Genomic DNA, 15,251 nt, shown 5'->3' on the forward strand with positions numbered 1-15,251 from the left:
TAGACGTAGTCTTAACTATATCCACTTGGTAATGCTCGGCCCTCTAAGCACACAACCTGCTGCTATAGTAATAAGGAGTTTGAACACCCCAAAATATAAATAAATAAAATAAATATTAAGTTAATACAGTGTCGTGCAAGAAGCAATACACCCGAGCTGTCCACTAGTACATATTCAGTGGCTACTACTCGTTACCTCTTTGGTTGAGCTTGCACATTTATAGACACTGTTCAGTAGAGACTAATTTACATGTAATCAGCATTCAGAAAGAAAAAAAACACACACAAAACAAAAACGTGTTTCTTCAATTATCCATGACAAAAAATGTGATCCAGGAAGTGCAGTTTGGGTAACAGTTCCATTAGTGTGAAGGCTTATTAAACACCAAAACACTTAGAGTGCTTTATAATAACACAAGGATGGATCCCCCCCCTTCCTAACTCTGGAAAGGGGCAGAGCGGCTGTTGCTGCTCCACTGACATGCTGCTCACACTACACCTTCTGTGTAGCCAATCTGTCAATCTGGACATAGTCTGAGGCAAATTAGACCCATGGGTGCGAGCCCGGACACCAGTCATTCGGGTGCTAGCTCCAAATCCAAGTGTCTCCTAATGCCTGCGGTCTGGGTATTTATTAACGCAGTGACTCATTAAATCTCACTCGATCGACAGTCCAATGTGTTTTATTAACATTTTCATTTCAAATTTAAGACAAAAACAACAAAGGTACAGCAGATCGCAGCGTGTGCTGCACAGCTTACGCAAAACCCTCAAACACATGACCTCATCGGGGCGGTGGGTGTTCAGATGTGCTGCGCTGTGAAAAAGAATGTGTGTAAAAAAACAGAAACAAAACAAGGACAGTATGTGGCATGTACTGTGCAGAACATGTTGCCTCATGAGGCATATGGCTGGGCCAGCTGGAGTCCTTATATCGTTGCTGTGATGAGTGGCTTCATCCTCAGTTTGCTTCCTTTTGTTTCTCGGTTTTATTGGACGGCTTCCTCATTTCCCCTCTTCAGCGTGTTTATTTCTGCCATTTTCACGTTATTGTTACCAAGAAATTCCACTTGTGTTGTGTTCACACACACAAAGATGCAATCGCTAACTGAAGCCATAAAGGGGATAAATCGCAATTCATCAAACTCAAGGACAATGACTGTGTTACAGGCACTAAACATTACAGCTTCCCTGCACATGGCACACCACACACTGTAATTCTTCTGTAAAGCTGGTGCACAGGAACAAGTAAGAGAGAGCAAATGCATAATTTCTCAATTGAAATTCAGAGTCCTGAACTAATATTATACTGTATGACACTGTTCCTTTCATTCGCGCCTGCTCCGTTTCTCCTGGGTGACAGGCTGATAGGTGACACAAATTTTTAAATTACCCATATCCATGATTTTTCCATCTATTACATCTAAAATGACTGCACACGGTTACTCCTTCAGTGTTTCAGTGTCAGTCAAGCTTAGTGATCCTGCTGACAGTGGAAACGCACAAATACTCCCCGTGTGATTACCCTGCACCGCCTCCTGACTTCCAACCTTTAAAAATCTTGTGAGGGGAAAAACAAATCTGAATTACAAACTGAACTAAGCAGGATTCAGTGATTGCTTTGACACCGGCTCAGATTGGCTCGGACAGAGTGGAACTACAACTGCTTCTTTTCTCTTGTATAAGGCCCCTAGAGCAGCGGTCCACAACCGTTTTTGTGCCATGGACCGGTTTTAAGCTGTCGTGGATAAATACAACAAAATAAAACTAGTACCAGTACCGAAAAAAAAGAAGATTTATTCATAACACACGTGAAAAGACCCAGGAAAACAGAGTTAACGATAAAAATGATAACAAAATAACGCTAAAACCATACATTTCACACCCGAGCCTCAACTCTCGCGGCCCGGTACCAAACTACTCACGGACCGGTACCGGTCTGAGGCCCGTGGGTTGGGGACCGCTGCCCTAGAGAAAGGAACAAACTTAGAGGAAGTGTGTTTCCAACATCCAGTATTTTTATTTTTATTTTTTTAAAGAAGGCTCTAAATACAAATATAAGTGATTTTTATGGATCATTTTCATGATGACTAGGAAAAAAAAATGGTTTCCTCGAGACTTTATTGATGAAATATTCATTGTACAAATAGGCGCACCAAGCTGCTTTTCAATGAAAGAAATTCTATCAAAGCAGGTGCTCATCCGCCACAAAAACAGCACTCGCTGATCTATTCATACAACAGAGCTGCTGAAACATACCGGCACAATCAAAACAATTTATGAATATTGTATGAGGCGAGGGGAAAAGTGAAGTATATAGAGGGCGATGGGGGGGGAAAGTCAAAATAAAAGTTAAGCTCATCTCGAATTTTTACACGAGTGTGTGAGATGGTGTGCAGTTCTGTCAGACTGTGGTCTGTCGGCTGAAGAGGTCGAGGGTCACGGCGGAGAGGAACGCTGGGATGCTCTTCTGGTGATGCAGATGAAGAGCCACCATCTCTCCCAGAGTTTTGGAGAACTCTGTTTCCATAAGCTGCATGCTTCCGTTGGAGCCCTGAACCAAAACACAACACACAATAACAAGCAATCAGACCCACTGCATTTGTTTCCACACAAAAAAAAAAAAAACTTTCAAAGTGAAGCAAGCTCACTTAAAAGTTGTTATTCTCTACTAGGAATTAGTGTGTGTGCGTGTGTGTGCATTCACAGCAGGGTGAAGGTGTCTAAATCTGTGTGGATTAATTAAAAGGAATGAGGAGCAGCTCGGGGCGATGAAGTGAAGGAGAAAGGGATGAGTGAAACAAGGGATAAAGTAATTAAAGCATCGCAGGGAGGGGGAAAGCAGTGAGCAGCAGAGTCCCATGACATACAGAGAAGATATTGAGACATCTTAGAAATGCCCCGTGTCAATGTGTGTCAGACACACAAATCTCTGATTTGACAAGTGTCACGAGAAGGCTCATAAAACGAAGGGCAAAGGGAAAATACTGAAGAATGGCATTTAATCAGAAACAGAAGTCCAGAAGTCGAGAAAAGAATAAATCAAAGGGTATTAACAGACAAAGATTTAATCCCGCGCTAAATCATTTCCAACAGAGCACTTTTATTGAAGGAGCAACTCTGTAAATGTCCTCTCACTGTGTGAGACCTGGAGTTAAAAACACATTAGGAAAAAAAATGATAATTAATGATTTGACAAACGGATCCTGTTTGAGCATCATTATTTCTAAGACTGAACAAAACAGCTGGAAATTGCAAGGTAGTGCATGATTGTGTTGTAAAAAGTATTATTTGATAAACTAATTAGTGCGCTTCCTCTCACACAACAACCTGAAGTGAACTGTTCATTTCTGTGTGAAGAGTCACAAATCTCTAATGGCTGAGAGGAGTGGATACCTGAACTAATGGCATTTGCTAGCTGACTGCACAATGCCTAAGTGAGGCTTAACGCAGTATGGAGCGCGCTCAGGAAACGCAGATATACTGACCTGCTGTTTCAATGTCATTCTTTGGAAATATGAATGAAAAGTTTATAGTCAGAGCCGCAAAGTCTGTTAGGCTACGTTCACACCGCAGGTCTTGATGCTCAATTCAGATTTTTTGATCAAATCCGATTTTTTTTGTCTGCGTGTTCACACTACAAATAAAATGTGACAGCAAACGCAGTGGCCCGCATGCGCAAAAGAAGACGTCACACACAACGCGCTCTGTTTAGGCCCAGAGCAAACAGTATTGCTTGACTGATGGCTCTTAATATAAAGACTTCGGACTTTACGTTTCCCAATTTTTGCTTTAAGTTATTTTGTTATTTACATAATAATGTAGATAACCTAATAATAATGTATGTGTAATAATGTGTATGTGTTAGTCCCCATAGGGAAATAGTTCCTCTGCATTTAACCCATTCACCCAGTGAAGCAGTGGGCAGCCACCAATGCAGCACCCGGGGAGCAGTGTGTAGGGATGGTACCTTGCTCAGGGGTACCTCAGGGTAGCCGTTCAGTGGAGTCGAACCCCCGACCTTCTGATCATGGGGCCACCACTCTACCTACTGAGCTATCCCTGCCTAATGATCCTTATTGCTGTTTTAGAGAGGAGCGGTGCTTCAAAGGGTGGTTGCAGATTTCTGTCAGAATCTGCAGATTATACAGTACAAATAAAATGTTCACGTTTCTCCAACGTTGTCTTCCCAACAGTTTCACTGACATCTACACTGGATGGCCAGGAAGCGTTCGCGATGTCTTCTCCGGCGCTGATAATTGGCGTCTGTCTTGTGTCGGTGACGTAAAAGACGGATTTAATGCGACATGACCGTTCAAACAGCAGTCGCTTTCTAAAACATTGGATATGTATCTGATTCAGTACCACATACGAAAGTGACCCAGACCGGATTTGAAAATATCGGATTTGTGCCGTTCACACTGTCATAGCATGATCGGATATGGGTCGCATAGGGTCAAAAAAAATCGGATTTGATGCGCTTTCGCCTGCAGTGTGAACGTAGCCTTAGAGACGTTCTGCTTCAAAAGACAAGCTAAACTAAATCAAGTCATAGGTGTGCTTCTGTTTTTTCAAAGACACTTGTAACATGTATGTAATAAGTCCAATTCTAATGTAAGAGTAATTTTACTCCCACCGTGTCATTAGGATTGGGTGGTGGTGTATTTTTTATTTTGTTTAATTTTTATGGTGATTTAGTCTCTGTACAGCGCCAGAGTGGATATTAAATCAAACAATCACGAAGTGCAGATTGTATTAATTGTTTAGAAATTACATCAAATTTTATACACACACAGTATGTGTGTGTGTGTGTGTGTGTGGGGGGGGGGGGGGGGGGGAGGGGCACTGGCAGGTCGTTTGAAACTAAGATGAGTATTGCACATTTGATGTGTCACATGACCCTCTTCCTATTGAAAAAACAAAAGTTGTATCCAAGATGGCCGACTTCTAAATGGCTACCATGGTCACCACCCATCTTGAGGAGTTTGCCCCCTCACATATACTAATGTGCCACAAACAGGACTTTAATATCACCAACCATTCCCATGTAATTACGGTGTATCCATATAAATGGCCCACCCTGTACAATGCTGTTAAAAGCGCAATCTTGATATGTAGAATCAAGCAGGATGAACAGCTAAATTTTAACCTTTGTTTAAACTGTCCCAAAATACTCTTGACGTTCATAAAAAGGTGAAATACCTCGGGCACGTTATTACTGAGCAAATGAATGATGATGATGACATATACAGATAACGATGTAAGCTCTATGTGCAGGCAAATACTATTGCATGAAAATTCAGCTTTTGTTCACTTCCAGTTACAGTGGCTTTATTTAAAGTGTATCGCACAGTGCTATATACTGCACCCTTGTGGTCATCTTACAAATAATGTAGCACGCAGAAGCTGCATGTTGCATATAATGATGCAATGAGAATCCTTCATAGGATATCTATGCCCAGTCAGATGTTTGTAGCTGTGGGTGTTTAAACTTTTAAAGCACTTTTAAGAAAGTACTCACTGATCCGACAGTGAGTGTTCCCGTTACTCATCCAGTCTGAGGAAGCATTGGCTGAAGTGTTTGTGTATTCATTGATTTCTTCTAAGTAATTTTGTATTTTATGTATATTATGGTTTTATATTTTTACAAATATTTAACATTTTTTATTGAGGTTTATATGTTGTGTTTTGTCTTGTTTCTTTTTTGTTCATACAATATGGCCAGGCCAAGATATTTTGATACTATGCTGCGTTGATCCTCTCTTCCCACTCAATTAAATAGCGATGCCAGCAGGATATACTACTTTACAAGTAGTGAACAAGTTTAACTCTGAAAACCAGCTTAGCTGATCCTGATCATAGTTGTGTGTAATTAGGACACCTGAAAGAAATGTGGCTTTGGTCACTTCTTCAAAAAAAAAATGTAGTCTTGATTTCCCTCTAAAATAATCTGTGCATCACCGCAACACAGCAGTTCAAAGGCTTTTCTAATCGCACCATCTTTTCTCTGACTACTTCCCATCACTTCATCCAACTGCCTGACAATCCCTGGTGAGATTTTTTTTCCCTCTGCGCTGCAGTCTCAAAGCTACACCATATCCTCAAGCTGCGACTCAAATCACAGACACGCGCATACAAACACGTGTGCACGCACGCGTTTTTAAAAAACGCCGTGGCTTGGAGAACATGAAACGCATAGATCAAAGAGAAAACACTGGGACTAGTTACCATGGAGATCTGTGTGTTTGTCTTTGGCAGTCTGTGTGTGAGAGACACGTAAGAGTGGACAAGCTGATGGAGGCCTCTGGGGTCCGAAGACTGCGAGGACGCTCACGGTCGTCTAGAAAGGAAAACTGAGATACCAGCCTCAACGTGAGGCGAAACAGTACAGCACTGAACAAAACAATTGTTTTAAGTGGCCAAACGTGGAATCAGACACACACACACACACCTGAACTAAGGTTACAGAGATTTACAAAGATTACTAAAGGTTATAGATACAAAAAGCAGCAGTGCTCTGGGACTGAGGCAGAGCAACATGGAGACACGGTAAGAGGGCACAATGAATAAGGCGGTGAAGAGCCAGACTCCAGCAATGTTTGCACACAAACTGCCTTGCTTCAGCACCGCTCCCATTATGTAATTTATAACTTTACAGTCTGAAAACTTTCAACTCTACAGTTCCTTTTTGAGGCTATATTAAGCTCACCATTTTCGATTTCAGTTCGGCCATTTGCAGCACCCATGCTACAAGCTCTGTGAGGCTGCACAGTGGTGGTGCCTGGAGCCGACTGTTGACATCACCCTGCTAACATGCTCACACTGACAATGTCACGACACTACCTCTGTAACACTAACATTTGCTAATTAGGGCTAAACACACAGTACAGCTCGGGCTGATGTGAGGGTCATTAGTTAAGCAAATATTTGACCATAAACCAAATTACCGGACGACCTGCACTTGCGTCCAGATGATTGAGCCAGCAGACGTGTAACTATTTCAGCAAGGTCGTCAGGGGTCATCTTTTAAGACCCCGAATTTCTGTCCACATATTTGTTAAAGTCTAGATAAGTGCAATGGACTCACTGGCTGACAGATATGGCAGCATCACATCACTGGCTAAATTTTGACCAGGAATCTTAGGGCTCGCCGAAGATATTCACATCAATCCTCTGGGCATGTTGGACACTGGAAAGTTCTGAGCGATCTACATGGGATTTTGCTCTGCAATAGTGGTGGTTTTAATCTTCAAGTTGGTAACTTTCAATTCGTTTTTTTTTTTTTTTTTTTTTAAATAGTCCTGCGTTTTTTCTTGTCTTACTTAACAAGATGTACATCTTCTCTGTATTCAGTTATTACCTTTTCACACTGATGTTGACCATCAACTTTTCCAGGTATGTTTCCCTCCACCTCTCAAGTGCCAATACGTCTAACAGTAAATGGGGCTGTCATAACCTTGTTGCGTTTATGTTTCTAGTAGAAAGAAAAATATCACCTGAAGTAAAAAGACTGAATGCTGCCATTTGTCAGGTTTACAGTCCCTCCAGTGCTCCGTATGAGGATCATTGACATAACATGAACTCTTGTTTTCAGGGGAAACTAATCTTAACACACTAATAGACATCGTTTAGTTGATATGATTGTGAATCAGATCAAGGGTTTATTCATGATGTTTGTTATGATGCTGTCATTTTCTTTGTGTATTTACTCTCCAGCTGCTACACCCAGCTAGTTATGCATTAGTGGCCGTCAAGCAAGGGATGTTGGAGCAAGCTGAAAGAATATTTCTCCTGCCAAAACAGCGAGTACTGACCCTCAGCCAATTATTCATAAAAAGAAATGCAGTGACACAGAAATGGGCCATCAAAAACAACTTTTCCCCTCAATCACAGCTAAATGTGCTGCGTCTGTGTAACAGTGTGTTATAATGCATTAGCTTTGACGTTTTTGAGGCAAACTGAAGGTTTAAGAAAAAGGGGGAAAAAAGCTGAAGTGAAAGTGAACTGTGGCTCAACCTCTGCACATAGTCTGATAACATAAAACTCTGATAAAGGCTGAAAAAGACCAAAGCACTGTTGAACAAACTGTTACTATATGAAGAACTGTTTAAATTAATAAATGAATGAATGAAAGACGCTTTTTGGTTCTTTTAATGTCCAAGAAGGTCACATATCTGCCTGAGTAAATCAACAGGTCTCCAAATGGACTTGTACTGAGTAGGTTGCAAACTGATATCGGATGCACTCATAAACAATTCTGTTTAAGTACAGATGAAGGGGAGGAGTCATTTTTGCTTGTTAACACAGGCTAACCTGTGATTACAGATTTTAATTACACATCAAAGCTGTGCTATAAAATTAGAGCTGGGCGATAGAACGATAACGATATGTATCGCGATATAACTTTTACTCGATAGAGAAATTAAGCTATCACGATAGACCTCGCCGCTCTTGTCCTCTTAAAATAAAAAAAAATAAATAAATAAAAAAAAGGTCAGCCAATCCAAACTAAGTAGCGCAGAGCCGAACCAATCACAGCCGCAGCGTCACGTCGCGTGACTTGTTACGTACAGCACAAGTGCCAAGCCGCACGTGTGTTTGTTTGGGAAGCAGCCAGCGGGTAATGGAGGAAATGAGTGTGCCGACTAGAAAAATCAACCGAGCGTGACCGAAGAGAAAACGGATGACGGTTCCAATGCCGGAGAGATTGTCGAACGGAAGAGCCATAGAAGTTCCGTAGTGTGAAGGTATTTCGGCTATTTCAAGTCTGACAAAAAACAGAGTAGCGTGCACTGTAAATTGCACGCTACTTGGCACGAAAGCAAGTCTGGAAATACAATAAACTGGTGCATGCGTCACACTGTGCGCCACGTTATTGTTTCGGTGAAATGAATTTCTACAATACTGTTACTGTTAATTCTACTCTCTGCAGTGTTTAAATGCTTACACACAGTTACTGTCCCTCCACACATACGACTGTTCTGCTTCTATGCCCCAGCTTTGTTTACTTTTTCCCACCGAGGCTTCTAGACTTCTGATTGGCCAACATTTCTGCACGGTTAGGAATCTAGCGCCTCCTGCTGCTTTGGCATGTTCATAGCAGCGTTTTCCTTCATTTCTGCCTTTATGTGTGGACGGGATTATTTTTTTAAAACGAAAACGGAAAATCTCCGTTTTCAAAAATACCCGTGTACGTGTGGACGTAGCCTCAGTCTCTGACTGGAAGCGCTAATTCGTCATTCGGCTTTTGTCAGACTAAAGTAACTGTTAAAACTGTTTGAAAAGCTAAGCTATACAACAAGGAGAGATTGAGAATTTCCTTTTAGTTCTCAGTTTATTTGATATTGACAAAAGTTAGTCAGTTTTGTCTGTTCTTCTGTAAAACAAACTAAGATTTATTTTTAGAATTAATATTTTGTTTCTAAGTGGAATTGACAATTTAGTCTGTTTCGTTTGTTCTATTTTGAAACTTAAACGCTTTAGCGGCTGCCTTTTGTGTAGTTTGCAATATTTGCCTTTATTTATCTGAAAAAGTCTCATGTTCCTTAAGTACATCTACCCTGTTGAACTTATTATGGGAAATAAATATTTAAATCAAAACAAGCTGCTGATTATTTCACATTTTACTTGTGAGCAACGGCACATTTAAATCTTACAAATATAGTTATTTGGCTTATATCGTGATAGATATCGTTATCGCCTGAAATGAAAAAAAACATATCGTGATATGAAAAAATCTCATATCGCCCAGCTCTATATAAAATTATTTTTTTTAATGGTTAAAAGAGACTCATATTTTAAATGAACATGACCCAACGGGCCATAGGCTTAGCGCCACTTGTTACATTTATTTTCACATTTCTCTTTCCACGTGCACAGAAAATTCAAACCAAGTTAATCAAAGGTCAGGGGAGATTTTTTTCCTTTAAATCAGCTTTATTCAAATACTGACCTTATCAATCCCTATTTGCATATTCACGCGTCGCTAAGAAGTGTTTTTAACTATATCTGACCTTTATGAAAACAACAAGGTTGTTTACGTTTGAAAACGTGTAGGAAACAACCAAGGTGACATCAACGTGCCGTAAACACAAATATCACAGGTTCCTCCAACAAGGTGACTTCGACCTCACCCAGCATGAAAGCAGGCAGAAATGAAGGAAAACTTCTGTTTGTTTCCACAAGATCAGGGCTAAGAATCTAAAAAGACAAACTTGTGCACAAAAACTAAGGACAACTCAACAATGGAGAGGAGAAGTGCTATCCCATTCATCTTTTCATTTGTCTATCCAATTAAAGGAAATCGATGCTTCCTGGCTTGAGATGCAGGGTGGGGCTTTATAGTGACCTCATCCAAGCAAGGAGCTGCATACTTCCTGAATGACAATAATGCTCCTCTCTGAATGCAGAATGGGCCAGAGTAAAAGGTTTACACCTACGCCATCAGACACATGAAAGACAACAAGGCAAAAACAAAACCCTGGTCCCTCTGTTGTCATGCCAATAAAAAGATCAGCAGCACAATAATCAACGCTATTATTTTTCTGACCTTGAAAAGGTTTCTCTCGATAGAGATTTTGGGATTTTTCAAACATTTCCAACCCCAACTTCAAAAAACTTGGGAAAGTGTAAAATGTAAAGAAAACAGAAAGCAATAATTTGAAAATCTCAAATTCATATTTAATTCAAAATGACTTTGGTGTCAGAAAAATGCCTCAAAAATTGGGATGGGATAACAAAAAGCTGGAAAATTAAGTGGAGGAACATTTAACAGCCAGCTAGGTTAGCAACATGACTGGATAGAAAAAGTTCATTCATAAATTGTTGGAAATTTTCACAATAATGTTTTTCAATGTCAAAATGCAAAGACTTCAAATATCTCCTGATCTAGTAAACATATAATGAAAGGGTCCTGATAATTTGGAATTTGTACAATCAAGAAGGCTGAAAATCAGTATTGGCTGCTTGTGATCGAGCTTTTTTCTTTTCATGCCACATCTTTGTGAAACAACCTCCTGCAAGATATTAGGCAGGCCTGCTCTGTGGGGGCTTTCAAAGCCAAGTTAAAGACCCACTTGTTCATCCTGTCTTGCGTGTCTTAGCTCTGTGCCTAGAGTTTTTACTCATTCTTATTGCTGTTCCCTTTAATTTATCTGTTTTTTAAAATTTGTTTTTATTCCTTTATCCTTTTTTTTAAAAAAGTGATTTATATAATAAGTTATTATCACCATCATCTTTGAACCAGAAATGGCCGTCTACTCTTGACCCAAGCTTCAAAAGCTGCACAATAGTAAACATGGCTCTTGTAATGCCCTCTTCGCCAATTTAAGGTTTTCTTTTCTGTTGTATTGTGACATGACGTGAGGGTGAATTTGGGTGAAAATGGTTCTTTTAATGATTTTAAAAAGTATTGAGAAAATAAGCTCTCTCTCTTTACAACGAAAAGAAAACAAAAAACAAAACTCAATTGTAGAGGTTTATTTTTTTTAGTCATATTGGAAACTTTCTGAATGAAGCCCATTAAATGACTTTATTAAAGTATTCACGGGGTAATATTAATGTTGCATGTAATTGTTACCATTTCCAAGCTCTCATTTAGTGCAGCTATCACCAATACCATTAGGTGGCTTATTGTGCTACAAAAATAAAAAACACGGCAACTCCACGTGCTTAAATTCACCTTTAAAAAGGGCAACACTTGGGATTTTGGAATCACCGTTTCACGCCACAATACAACAAATGTTATTTCTTTAGCAGAAGTGAAGCTCTCTGGCTTCTCATTTCCATTTGATGAGCTGTTTGTGTTATTACAACTGATTGGCACAGCTGTTTGGAAGTTTAGATTGTGGAGGGGAAAGATGATGATTAATCAGTGCTCTTCAGCAAATCATTTTCCACTTCCCTAAATCTGTAACGCCTGAAATACTTACAGAAAATTTCACTGTTCTTGGACAAGGCATGCCGCTTTGCACTGGTCTTTTTCAACTGCACATTAAACTCAGAGTCCTGATCTGGCTGCACATGTGTGGATGTGATAGATGGCTCTATATTGAGGTGGTGACATGCAGTTCACAAATCAGCTGACCTCTGCCTCTACTCTCCACCGCTAATGAGTAGACTTTTCTTCTCTATCCTTCTCTGTGTAGTTCTTTCCTCCCTCTGTTTCACTGCATCTTTGTCACCGCGATTAGATCATTCGAATAGAAATCAGTGCATTTGAAAACATTTCATTATCATTTATACCTTTGCCTCTTTACACACACACGAGAAATTCCAAAGGATGTCATAGCTGTTGATGGGTGCGGGTGAAAAACAGAAGGCAAATTAATTGAATATGCAGATTAATAGCTTGCAATTTAAATGCAGATTTTGGCATTTTTCCAGAGTCGGGAAGAGGATGAAAAGGAGAGAGGGAAAGAAACACTGTGTGGAGTTCCCACCAAAACTGAATCAGCAACAATTCAATACATATTTATATTCTAATCAGCTTTTTGTTTACACATTTAAAAAAAACGCTACTAATGTGACTGAGCGCTGAACAACTAATGGCAACATACATCTGACGAAATGATTTAGTGAGTGCTATGAGAAAGACCTCAGCTTAATAAATGTGATTAACCTGAATCTCAGGAGCACAAATACATAAAACATGGAGTAAGTTACAGCTGTTAGTAGAAGACACCTAAGATGAACATTCATAATGACAGGCGTGTTCATCTGTATTTGTCATTTTAGATTTCTCTCATCGTTGCCTTTGCTCCCATCAATCTGTAATCAGAGATACAAAACACCGCTCTGCCTCAGTCACCAGCTTTAATGTGTGATTAGCTGGCCACTAATCACCAACTTAGAGTTCTCATGATTCATGACTTAAATATATAAACTGAAAGAAAGTATGAACTGGCCAGTTGTTTTTTAGCATTAAAATACCAAGTAATGAATGCCAAGTGAGGAAGAGCAAGGGTATTTATATGCAGTGACAATGAGCTAATCCCAATGCAAAACATTATATGTAGCAAGCATTCCCGATAAGACGCATAAGAAAACAAACTGGGTAAACAAGATTTTGCTGTTGGAATTCTGAGCAGTTCCGAGCTTTTCTCTGCATTATAATATAGAAACTGGCAGTGATGCTGGGTTTGTCACGTGGATACACTTACGGCTGGGTGGACACTGTACTAATGCAGCTTGTTGGAATCGTTAAAGCGTCTCTCTTTGCCTCACGTGCACACACGGTTAATTCTGCCCAGACGTTATCTTCCCATTTACTTGTGAATTTTATGTAACACACGTAACACTGTATTTGTGTATACAGACATTGTATCAACTCAAAAATGTTTGGCTCAGTCCAGGTTCAGTAACACTGTCTTGATGTAAAATCAGTTAAGAGTGGAGTGATGTACGCTGTTTATAAAATGTAGTCATTTATTTTGAAAATGAAATTTGACAGTGCAATTTTTAAAATTGTGATAGAACAATAAAAACCAGGGCTCGCAAAATCGCTAGCGCAAAGTCCCGGGGCTAGCGATTTTTCCAGTCGGGCTACCAAAATCCATCTCAGCACTGCCCGTCGGGCTATCATAGGAAGGAAAGATATGTCAATGTTTTTGCATTCTTTCGCAAATGTAGCTGAGTAATTAAGTCATCGGCATCGATGAGCCACTGTCAATATGTGACACATTGAAATCGCGTTTGAATTTGCGCTTGTTTTTTGCTTTCACTTTCACTTTGCGATCGCGCGAACTGTGTATAGAGAGCGGCAGGGCTACCAGGGATTTTGAAATTTTGCGAGCCCTGAAAACATATTACATTATTAGAAATGTCTTAATATGACTGTATTGGGAGCACTCATCATCTATTTGAGTTTTTAATCATTTTTAAACTCAGGCTTGCAGAGTGGGCGGAGACTATCCTAGCACTCATTATAAGCAAACAGTGGGGCACACCCTGGACAGGTCACCAGTTTGACTGGCCAATTCAGAGTCACCAGTTAATCTAACATGTCTTTGGAATGTGTGAGGAAGATGGAGTACCAGGAACGTGCAAACCCCACACAGAAAGACTCGAGCCAGCAGGTTTAAACCATGAACTTTCTTGAATGGCGCTCACCACTGCACCAGTTTGCTGACCATATTCAGACAAAATCTGTTTATTGTATACTATATGAGCTCACAAAATTAATGCCAATAAATGTCAGACACACACACAGACTCACTCTCAGACACATTGGCATAGTTTACGAATAATCATAGTCTAATTTACAAATGGAGACAGATTGCAAACACATTGCAATCAGTTGAAGTCAGTCTGTGACCAGTTGCAAACTCATAACACCACTACTGCTAACCAAACAAATTGGATTCAGAGTGTAAGATTTTACATGGCACTATTTCCACAAAATATTTAGTAAATATTAATACTGAGTGTTAAAAACAGACCTGATTATCAGAATTCCCTATGAAGGTGAGATTTACAGCCTATTTCAACTTAATTTGCTGTAATGCACCAAAGTTGCTGTGTGTTACAATTCAGTTAGAAAGCTAATATTATGAAATATTATGTGCACGGTTTGTTGGCTTTGCATCTGATTCTCAGTAGAAGGGTTTCACAGTTTACATGTAATTAAACTTTTCTCTAACTGAACCCTTGTTCTTAAATATGCAGAGATCTATTAGTCATTTCTTAACATTTATACATTTTCCGTAAATTCATTTAGCCCTGAAACACAGGTTCCCATAGGACTCCTCAGCCTCAGGGATTTGTGATGTGGAATCTCAAGATTGTTAGCATAATGAACATGCTTCTCCTGATTTAATTTGCAAATAAGGATAGGAAAAAAAAAAAAATTTGGAAATAAGAAAAGGATGGCTTATAAACTGACTTGGCAATAAAAACAATTCTAGATTGAGCGTCTAAATCACATTTACAAACATTACTTCGACAAAGCTATCTGTCTCTTAAGTGGATTTCTCTTCCGTGTAGGTGGCTAATTACAGGTTCTATAAAGCAAAAATAGTAAGAGTCACAGATACATAAGAGAAAGCAGAAAAGATAGGTAACCTTTTATTGCCAAACAGCAGCATGGAGAATATTTACAGCACAAACCTCAAAGCTTACATTAGCCTACATTTCTCACATTGCAACTTGACTGATGATAGCTCAGTTAGAAATTCTAGAGTGTTCTGCTAGCAGTGGCTAATTCAGCAGCTATACTATACGATGGGTGACCCACTTAGTCCTGTAAGCTACACC

The 15,251-nt window shown here is 39.7% G+C and overlaps 1 protein-coding gene across 1 annotated transcript in view; it reads right to left on the reverse strand.

Annotated features, from left to right (window-relative positions):
* Positions 1-666: 666 nt before the first annotated feature.
* Positions 667-15,251, reverse strand: part of mad1l1 (mitotic arrest deficient 1 like 1) — a 77,740-nt gene continuing 63,155 nt past the window's right edge. The window contains exon 18 of the mRNA XM_086295100.1: positions 667-2,553. Coding sequence (XP_086151226.1) covers positions 2,404-2,553 — 150 coding nt within the window. The 3' untranslated portion in view covers positions 667-2,403. The remainder of the gene's footprint in view (positions 2,554-15,251) is intronic.

Source organism: Aulonocara sp. 'chitande type north' Nkhata Bay, linkage group LG6, assembly GCF_057382095.1.
Source record: "Aulonocara sp. 'chitande type north' Nkhata Bay isolate Kocher_YH1m ecotype deep benthic linkage group LG6, A_spYH_male_GT1.1, whole genome shotgun sequence".
NCBI classification, from domain to species: domain Eukaryota; kingdom Metazoa; phylum Chordata; class Actinopteri; order Cichliformes; family Cichlidae; genus Aulonocara; species Aulonocara sp. 'chitande type north' Nkhata Bay.